General features: G+C 49.0%; 1 protein-coding gene across 1 annotated transcript in view; it reads right to left on the bottom strand.

Moving 5' to 3' along the window:
- The window catches only part of DUS3L (dihydrouridine synthase 3 like), a 17,589-nt gene extending 6,731 nt beyond the window's left edge, over positions 1-10,858 (bottom strand). The window contains exons 1-6 of the mRNA XM_069959463.1: positions 10,757-10,858; positions 8,618-8,710; positions 6,649-7,057; positions 5,202-5,699; positions 2,887-2,928; positions 2,644-2,796 (exon numbers count right to left, since the gene is read on the bottom strand). Of these exons, the coding sequence (XP_069815564.1) occupies positions 2,644-2,796; positions 2,887-2,928; positions 5,202-5,699; positions 6,649-7,057; positions 8,618-8,709 (1,194 nt within the window). The 5' untranslated portion in view covers position 8,710; positions 10,757-10,858. The remainder of the gene's footprint in view (positions 1-2,643; positions 2,797-2,886; positions 2,929-5,201; positions 5,700-6,648; positions 7,058-8,617; positions 8,711-10,756) is intronic.
- Between the last annotated feature and the right edge of the window lie 62 nt (positions 10,859-10,920).

The following is a 10,920-nucleotide window of genomic DNA, read 5'->3' as shown; positions in this document are numbered from 1 at the left end:
ATTCTGGATATCAGAACCCTGTGATCAATTCTCTCCCTGCACTATATATACTGTATGACTCCCTCCCTGCACCATCCTGCACCACACTGCTCCCTCCCTGCACCATCCTGCTCCCTCCCTGCATTACCTGCACCACCCTGCTCCCTCCCTGCATTGCCTGCACCATACTGCTCCCTCCCTGCATTGCCTGCACCATTCTGCTCCCTCCCTGCATTGCCTGCACCATCCTGCTCCCTCCCTGCATTACCTGCACCAACCTGCTCCCTCCCTGCATTACCCGCACCATCCTGCACCACACTGCTCCCTCCCTGCACCATCCTGCTCCCTCCCTGCATTACCTGCACCATCCTGCTCCCTCCCTGCATTACCTGCACCATCCTGCTCCCCCCCTGCATTACCTGCACCATACTGCATTACCTGCACCATACTGCTCCCTCCCTGCACCACACTGCTCCCTCCCTGCATTACCTGCACCACACTGCTCCCTCCCTGCATTACCTGCACCATACTGCTCCCTCCCTGCATTACCTGCACCATACTGCTCCCTCCCTGCATTACCTGCACCACACTGCTCCCTCCCTGCATTACCTGCACCATACTGCTCCCTCCCTACATTACCTGTACCATACTGCTCCCTCCCTGCATTACCTGCACCATACTGCTCCCTCCCTGCATTACCTGCACCACACTGCTCCCTCCCTGCACCATCCTGCTCCCTCCCTGCATTACCTGCACCATCCTGCTCCCTCCCTGCATTACCTGCACCATCCTGCACCATACTGCTCCCTCCCTGCATTACCTGCACCACCCTGCATTACCTGCACCACCCTGCTCCCTCCCTGCATTGCCTGCACCATCCTGCTCCCTTGCTGCATTGCCTGCACTATACTGCTCCCTCCCTGCATTACCTGCACCACACTGCTCCCTCCCTGCACCATCCTGCTCCCTCCCTGCATTACCTGCACCATCCTGCTCCCTCCCTGCACCATACTGCTCCCTCCCTGCATACCTGCACCATACTGCTCCTTCCCTGCACTATACTGCTCCCTCCCTGCACCATACTGCTCCCTCCCTGCATTACCTGCACCATACTGCTCCCTCCCTGCACTATACTGCTCCCTCCCTGCATTACCTGCACCATCCTGCTCCCTCCCTGCACTATACTGCTCCCTCCCTGCATTACCTGCACCATACTGCTCCCTCCCTGCACTATACTGCTCCCTCCCTGCACTATACTGCTCCCTCCCTGCACTATACTGCTCCCTCCCTGCACTATACTGCTCCCTCCCTGCATTACCTGCACCATACTGCTCCCTCTTTGCATTACCTGCACTATACTGCTCCATGCCTCCACCATACTGCTCCCTCCCTGCATTACCTGCACCATACTGCTCCCTCCCTGCATTACCTGCACCATACTGCTCCCTCTTTGCATTACCTGCACTATACTGCTCCATGACTCCACCATACTGCTCCCTCTTTGCATTACCTGCACTATACTGCTCCCTCCCTGCATTACCTGCACCACACTGCTCCCTCCCTGCATTACCTGCACCATACTGCTCCCTCTTTGCATTACCTGCACTATACTGCTCCATGACTCCACCATACTGCTCCCTCTTTGCATTACCTGCACTATACTGCTCCCTCCCTGCATTACCTGCACCACACTGCTCCCTCCCTGCATTACCTGCACCATACTGCTCCCTCTTTGCATTACCTGCACTATACTGCTCCATGCCTCCACCATACTGCTCCCTCCCTACACCACCTGAGATACCCCTTTAAGGCCTGCCCCACCTCCACACCACACCAGTGCCATACTTTTAGTAGTGGCAGAGCTTGGTACTGCACCTCAGGGCAGGGAACAGAGTAGCTGGCAAAGCTACAACCAAAAGTTGCGATGGAACAGCAGAAGGAATATCCAGCAGCAATAAACCACAATGTTAGTAGGAATACAAAGTCTCCTTAGCCCCCGCTATATATACTGTATGACGTGTTAGGGCTCGTTCCCACTGAGCAAAAGCAGCTGAATTTCTGTGCTGAATCAGCGCTGAAATTTCAGCCGTTAAAATAGGTGCAGAGCTAATTTCCATTGTGTTGAATGGAAATTCTGCTCTGCAGTTCACACGGTGGAATTTCCGCACTGAACTAATCCGCTTTCCGCCTGAAGAATGAACATGTTCATTCTTCCGCTAGCGGAAGCCTATACAATCCAATGGGGCTCTGATTTTCAGTTTCAGCGCGGAATACACGCGTATTCAGCGCGGAATACAAGCGTAATACAAGCGGAAATTACTCGCTGAATCAGCGCGGAAATGGGGAAAAGGGGGGGGGGGGGAGGAGGATTCTAGTATATGTTCTGGTATAGTCTAGTTTACTCACCAAATACTCGCTGAATTTCAGCGCTGAATGCATGCGGATTCAGCGCGGATTCCTCGAGTATTCCGCGCTGAATTTGTCAAGAGCTGATTACGAGCTGAACACTTTCCTAGCAGAATACGCAGGGATTCTGCTTACATTCTGCTTATATTCTGCTCGGAATTCAGCGTCAGTTGATTTCAGGCAGAAATATTTCCTTGCGTAATCCGCTCCTTTTGCTCTGTGTGAACGAGCCCTTATAGGTGTAAGGTTACAGCTGACCTGAACACCGAACAGATCCTCGGTATGATGTCTCTTCATCAGCGCCCACTCGGAGGGCTGTCCCTGCAGCAGGTTGGTGCACATGGCCATCTCTCCGCAGGTGATGTCCGCCCCGTAACGCTTACATATCCGTCTGAATGGAAGATTCCCGCACTGATGGGAAAACAGAAAATCCTGCATAAGTGATCGATGTCCATGAGGTACGAGCCCGATCCAGCAGACTCTCATCTATACAATACCGACCGTAGTTAACGGGGCGAGGTACAACTTATCCCGGAAATCAATCTGTATAGAAGAAATAAAAGTACCAGATATTAGTCGTGTGCTAAACAATGAAGCCAACCTGGTGGTCAGCTGACTAATAAGGTGCAACATCCCGAACCTCCAGTGACTAAACAGCTGTCATCGCTAGGTGACATTACAAGGTGCAATTTAAAGGGGAACTCCGGTAGTTTCTTTTTTTTTCTCTTTAGAATCAACTGGTATCAAAAAGTTATACTGATTTGTAATTTACTTCTATTTAACAATCTCCAGTCTTCCAGTACTTATCATCTGCTGTATGTCCTGCAGGAAGTGGTGTATTGTCTCTAATCTGACACAGTGCTCTCTGCTGCCACCTCTGTCCATGTCAGGAACTGTCCAGAGCAGGAGAGGTTTTCTATGGGGATTTGCTGCTGCTCTGGACAGTTCCTGACATGGACAGAGGTGGCAGCAGAGAGCACTGTGTCAGACTGGAGAGAATACACCACTTCCTGTAGGACATACAGCAGCTGATAGGTACTGGTAGACTGGAGATTTTTAAATAGAAATAAGTTACAAATCTGTATATCTTTTTGGTATCAGTTGATTTGAAAGAAAAAAATTGGCAGAGTTCCCTTTTAAAGGGGCCAAGTAAACCCCTTCTAGAATGAAGCCAACCAGGTCAGCTGACTAATTAGGTTCAACATCCTGAACCCCCAGTGACCAATCAGCGGTCATCACTAAAGCCAGAGGCATTACATGGCGCCACAAGACTTTCCATTCACTGACAGCAAGCAGAGATGTGGAAACCAGCTATACTGGACAGACTATAATAGAAAGCAGAGTTATATCGTACAGAAGAACAGTCGGCTCTCCTCTGTTTTAGTAAACTCTCCATTCATTTATTTCCTCTTTTATTCCTCCTGTAAAGTTAAAAATAAATTGACAAATGGGTGTTACCATGTCAGGATCAAAGGGGTGTGTCCTCAGTCTTGCACTTTCAGCTCTGATTGGACAGTGTCGGAGTCCACAGGGAAACCCTTTCCCCAAGCTGTAACCCCACCAATTGTCAATATATTTATATAGTTCTAGGAGGAATAACAGAGAAAATGAACAATGCACATTTACATATACAATGGTACCTCGGTTTAAGAGTAACTTGGATTGAGAGCGTTTTGCAAGAAGAGATCACAGTTTTTCAAAGCTGTGAATTGGTGTAAGAGCTCCCTGTACTGGGTGGGAGGGGGAGTGGGGGAGGGGCATGGTCTGCATAGCGGGGTCTACAGTCCTGTACTCTGACCCAGGAAGTCTCCATCACCTTCCAAATCATAGCAGATCCACTTCAGGCTGGGACTTACATCAGGGGACAGGACTATGGAGGTAATCTCTCCATAGCTGTAACCTCTCTCCCCCGACAGAGAGCGCTGCATGTATGTGCCCACATCTGCCCTGATCATTCCTTCATGCTCCCTGCAGTCTCTGTCAGCCCTTGTGTTTCCCATCCTCTCCATTTCTGCTATAATGTGCCTGCACTTACACTCAGCTATACACACTGCTGCTATAATGTACCTGCACTTACATTCAGCTATACACACTGCTGCTATAATGTGCCTGCACTTACACTCAGCTATACACACTGCTGCTATAATGTGCCTGCACTTACACTCAGCTACACACACTGCTGCTATAATGTGCCTGCACTTACACTCAGCTATACACACTGCTGCTATAATGTGCCTGCACTTACACTCAGCTATACACACTTCTGCTATAATGTGCCTGCACTTACACTCAGCTATACACACTGCTGCTATAATGTGCCTGCACTCATGCCACATGCTGATTGCTATACTATACAGTTTCTCATTTTTCTTCTGTTCTACATGTTATTCAGAATAAATAATCACAATTTTGGGGTGTAGAACCAATTGTCTGCATATCAGTGATTTCTTGCTTTGGTTTAAGAGTGGATTTGGATTACAAGCGCCGTCCCGACATAAATTATGCTCCTAATCCAAGTCACCAGTGTATATATTATAGGCCATGTTCTGCAGTTGTGACCACCGGCTGATGGTATGTGGCTCTAAATGAATTAAAGAAATTATCCATTATTAGATAACACACAGACACTTTCTTCCAAAACAAAAAACAGTGCCACCCCTGTCCTCAGGTTGTGTGTGGTGTTACAACTCCATTCACTTTAATTGAACTGAGCTGCAAAACCCCCACACCCAACCTATTTTGAGAATAAAAAGCGGCCATGTTTTTGTAAGCCTGGAGAGCCCCTTGAAGACTTTGGCCTATTTTCGGGTCCTCACCGTTTTCTTCTCGCAGGGTCTGAGCTTTATAATACCCTCGTCTGTTATGGCCCCGAGCGGTTTGTCCTTCTCAGGAGACATCTTAGTGTGGACCTCATATGAGGTGTACGTGCACCCAGCCTGGCCCCCGGCCTTCTTGCCAGCCTTCCTCTCCTCGTTCCGGTTATTTCGGGATTTTCCCAGCAGCCTCAGGTATCCCTCAGATTTCTCGAATAAGAACTTCTTCTTCCTGAGCTGCTGCTGGAGCTCCTTGCCCAGACTGTTCCTCACCGGCGCTTCTCCCTCTCGTTCCTTCACCAGCGCCTCATTAATCAGGTTCTTGTAGCCGTCACCCAGGTGCGATTTGGCGAAGCGGCAGGTGATGCCATAGATGCATTTGCCGAGGGTCTCGTACAGGTAACATTTGGGTCCGATATCTTCTGGTTTCCCTGACAGGTATTTCTCAATGTCGTGCACAAATTTACATTTATCCCCAAAGTAACATTTACTGGCGCATTCCTGGTCCGAAAAGAGAACACAATGCGTAAGAGAAGGGAAGGTGCAAAGAGACCGACATAGCCTGGGAGGGAAGGGGGCTGATATAAGACAACATGGGAACATGAGGGGTTATCAGATGTTTTATAGATGAAATACAGCAGATCCTCAAATCACACCACCTGCACCATACCCCTCCCTCACTGCACCCTCCCTGCATTACCTGCACCATACCCCTCCCTCAATGCACCCTCCCTGCATTACCTGCACCATACCCCTCCCTCACTGCACCCTCCCTGCATTACCTGCACCATACCCCTCCCTCACTGCACCCTCCCTGCATTACCTGCACCAGACCCCTCCCTAACTGCACCCTCCCTGCATTACCTGCACCATACCCCTCCCTCACTGCACCCTCCCTGCATTACCTGCACCAAACCCCTCCCTCACTGCACCCTCCCTGCATTATCTGCACCATACTGCTCCCTCCCTGCATTACCTGCACCATATTGCTCCCTCTCTGCATTACCTGCACCATACTGCTCTCTCCCTGCATCATAATTCTCCCTCCCTGCATTACCTGCACCATACTGCTCACTCCCTGCATTACCTGCACCATACTGCTTCCTCGTTGCATTACCTGCACCATACTGCTTCCTCGTTGCATTACCTGCACCATACTGCTCCCTCCCTGCATTACCTGCACCATACTGCTCCCTCCCTGCATTACCTGCACCATACTGCTCCCTCCCTGCATTACCTGCACCATACTGCTTCCTCCTTGCATTACCTGCACCATACTGCTCCCTCCCTGCATTACCTGCACCATACTGCTCCCTCGTTGCATTACCTGCACCATACTGCTCCCTCCCTGCATTACCTGCACCATACTGCTCCCTCCCTGCATTACCTGCACCATACTGCTCCCTCCCTGCATTACCTGCACCATACTGCTCCTGAATCTCTCTGTTACCTGTACGATAGAGGGGCAGAGCCGCTGCTGCTCCAGCTGGTGATACTTCATATGGGGGCGACTCTTGTTCTGCCCTCTCGCCCTCTTCTTGTCCTGTTTGTCCTCCTCAGCCTGTTTATTCCCATCTCCTCGTTTTCCCACCGAGTCGTCCAGTTTAATCTTTTTGGCTTGTGGTTCATCCTCGATGTTACTGGTCTCATCATTGTCGACCTGCTGCTCAGGCCCTCTCGTGGCATCCTCTCCTTCTGCAGAATCCTCTGCGGCATCCTCCCCCCCTGCAGCATCCTCCACGGCACCCTTACCCTCTGCAGAACCCTCTGTGGAATCCTTACCCTCTGCGGCACCCTCTGAGGGTTCCTTACCCCCTGAATCTATAAAGGCATGGAAGGCATCCTTTGTAGTTTTAAACCTGCAATAATAGAAAACAGAATTGTTAGATCTTTCTTAAAGGGGAACTCCACTTAAGAACATTTAACCCTGTTTAATTCCTATCTATAATCTAAGCTTGTGTGTAATAGGTTTCTATTACATGAATTGGGCCGTTTATCAGCAGCACATCCTGACTTACACCCTTAAGCTGCAGAAAATCCTCACTTCCTGGTCTCCCCTCCTCTGTACTCCCCCTCCCTTCTGAGACCAAAGTCACATGATCCATCTCTTCTGTTGCCAGGCCAGCTGTAACACCTCATCAGTAACCCCGCCCACCACTGACATCCCACCAGTCAGTGAGCACCTAGCCAAAGAGAGGGGAAACAACAAAACAGTGACAGCCTCCTGAGCAGTATAGAGAAAAGGAGACACAGTTGTTTCATCTCTCACTCTCTCTTTGTAATCTATGTAGATAGATAATAGAATATTTTGTTTACAGTGTAAAGCAGAAGCAGATTGGCAGCAATAGGCAGATACTACAAGATAAGGCAGACACTTGGCAGGTGGCGCTGAGGTGGAATGCATGCTGGGAAATTTAGTTTTCCAACCGGCGCCATCTTGGATGTAGACTGTCTTTTAGAAAAAACTTCTAACTCAGGATTAAGATACTCAGGGGACTTGCAGAGTAAGACCAGATAGGTTTGGGAGCATTTCATTTTTTAGCTCTTGGGTGGAATACGCCTTTAAAAGTCATGATCACGTCTTACATAATAACAGATTTCCTTGAAGGATTGGATATTATCACTGATATTACAGCTCTGTGTTAGCCCTCAACTTTCCCAAACTCCTGAATAATAACCAGCTTGGTGCTGTAACCAGAGGCCTCCACAATGCAGCAGCCACATCCATACTGGACAAAGTGAACCCTACAAGTCCCACTACCACTATGGGATAAGAACCATGTGCTTCTTATGCTATACCCTCTGACTTCGCCCCGGGATAGTCTGGCAGCACCACTAGGACCCCCAGCAACCTCAAGAATGGAAGCATCAGAGTGCCCTCTAGTGGATAAAGCATTAGCATGCTTGCATTGCGTCATTCATCCTCCATTGGGGTTCCACATACAGCCGCCATTCTTAGGATCAGTCCCAGTGTTTGAACCTCATCGATCAGCACATTATCTGCTGGAAATCAGACCACCACTTTAACCTTTAAAGGGAAACTATCAGCAGGTCAGACGAATCTATGCTGCTGATATGTCCCTATTGCAAAGGAGACGCTGAGGAGCGTATCTCTCCTACCTTCAGTAAGTTCAGTAGTTCCCCTTTAAAACAGGGATTGGGAACCTTTCACCCTTCAAAACTACAATTCCCATCATACCTGGACAGCCAAAGCTTTCGTTCGCAGGGCATGATGGGAGTTATAGTCATGCAGCAGCTGGAGGGCCGATGGTTCCCAATCCCTGGTTTAATATCTAGACCCCAGATAAGACCCTTCTAATAACTCCCCTCCTGCTCGCTGTGGGTGACGCCACTTTACATCCCCGAGGCCTATAGAGCGCAGTGTAATCCACATCCCAACACCACAAGGTGACACTTACTGAGATTTAATAGCTGCGACTCCTCTGTCTGCCTCCACAGCGACCGCCTCTGTTCTGCCGTTCTCAGAGCCTCCATTGCCTCCTTCTGCCATTCTGCCGTGAGGAGAAAAAAATGATTACAGGGCTTATCCGGGGTTATAAGAACATGGCAGCTTTCCTCCAGATACAACGCCTCACCCGTCCGCAGGTTGGTTGTGGGTATTGCAGCTCAGTTCCATTGAAGTGATTAGAGGTGAATTGTAATACCGCACACAGCCTGAGGACGGGGGTGGCGCTGTTTTTACAATAAAGTAGCAACTGCAACTAAAGACGCCTCACCAAGTATATGAAAACATATCACTAACTGAGCTCATAGCGGGGTCCATGTGTGTAATGTGGGTTGTCATATTGCAACAGGTTGGCAGGCATTGTAGTAAGGAGCCATAGCATGATGGGCATTGTAGTAAGGAGCCATAGCATGATGGGCATTGTAGTAAGGAGCCTTAGTATGATGGGCATTGTAGTAAGGAGACATAGCATGATGGGCATTGTAGTAAGGAGACATAGCATGATGGGCATTGTAGTAAGGAGACATAGCATGATGGGCATTGTAGTAAGGAGCCTTAGTATGATGGGCATTGTAGTAAGGAGACATAGCATGATGGGCATTGTAGTAAGGAGACATAGCATGATGGGCATTGTAGTAAGGAGACATAGCATGATGGGCATTGTAGTAAGGAGCCTTAGTATGATGGGCATTGTAGTAAGGAGACATAGCATGATGGGCATTATAGTAAGGAGACATAGCATGATGGGCATTATAGTAAGGAGACATAGCATGATGGGCATTGTAGTAAGGAGACATAGCATGATGGGCATTGTAGTGAGGTGCCATAGCATGATGGGCATTGTAGTGAGGTGCCATAGCATGATGGGCATTGTAGTGAGGAGCCATAGCATGATGGGCATTGTAGTAAGGAGACATATCATGATGGGCATTGTAGTAAGGACCCTTAGTATGATGGGCATTGTAGTAAGGAGCCATAGCATGATGGGCATTGTAGTGAGGAGCCATAGCATGATGGGCATTGTAGTAAGGAGACATAGCATGATGGGCATTGTAGTAAGGAGACATAGCATGATGGGCATTGTATTATGGAGCCTTAGTATGATGGGCATTGTAGTAAGGAGACATAGCATGATGGGCATTGTAGTAAGGAGCCTTAGTATGATGGGCATTGTAGTAAGGAGACATAGCATGATGGGCATTATAGTAAGGAGACATAGCATGATGGGCATTATAGTAAGGAGACATAGCATGATGGGCATTGTAGTAAGGACCCTTAGTATGATGGGCATTGTAGTAAGGAGCCATAGCATGATGGGCATTGTAGTAAGGAGACATAGCATGATGGGCATTGTAGTGAGGTGACATAGCATGATGGGCATTGTAGTGAGGAGACATAGCATGATGGGCATTGTAGTAAGGACCCTTAGTATGATGGGCATTGTAGTGAGGTGCCATAGCATGATGGGCATTGTAGTGAGGTGCCATAGCATGATGGGCATTGTAGTGAGGTGCCATAGCATGATGGGCATTGTAGTGAGGAGACATAGCATGATGGGCATTGTAGTAAGGAGCCATAGCATGATGGGCATTGTAGTAAGGAGCCATAGCATGATGGGCATTGTAGTTCGGCAACAGCCATAAGACGTTGTGAGGTGTCGGGGCATGATGGGAGTTGTAGTTTTGCAGCAGCTGGACAGCCACAAGTTGGCAGGCAGTCTCGTAACGTGATGTCCTATCCCTAGGATGTCATGACTGGTGGGACTCCGGCCTCTACACCAATCTAGCACTACAGCCCCTTCATCTTCAGGATCTATGGACCCCCTCTGATCATATTCTGTCACCTTACATGCTGGGAGTACCCCTTTAAGTCATGTAAGTATAAAGCAGAGAAACCTTCCCTCTATAAGAATTAGCTGCTCATGTGAACACAGCCCAATAAGAATCCAACCTGCAATATAACCAACAACTACAACTCCCAGCATGCAATGCGAGCTGCACTGGTCTATAATAACACATGGCTGAGGTCATCACAATGCAATGCCCATGAAGGGTTAACATAACCATTACACCCCATTCACACGTGTATCTACCCTGTCACTGCTCTCTCCTCGCTCAGCCGGGGAAAGGAAATTGCTCGGGTGCAACCGTGACTTCATTCCCCATCACGGTTCGCGTCTATATCGGTCCGTGCAGCAACAGCGCCGCCACAGAAGGTTCCGCGTCTCCCTGTCTGTATATGAGATGCAGCATCTGG

The sequence above is a fragment of the Dendropsophus ebraccatus genome, chromosome 2 (genome assembly GCF_027789765.1).
Source record: "Dendropsophus ebraccatus isolate aDenEbr1 chromosome 2, aDenEbr1.pat, whole genome shotgun sequence".
Classification (NCBI taxonomy): domain Eukaryota; kingdom Metazoa; phylum Chordata; class Amphibia; order Anura; family Hylidae; genus Dendropsophus; species Dendropsophus ebraccatus.
This window is presented reverse-complemented; position numbering and strand designations above follow the sequence as displayed.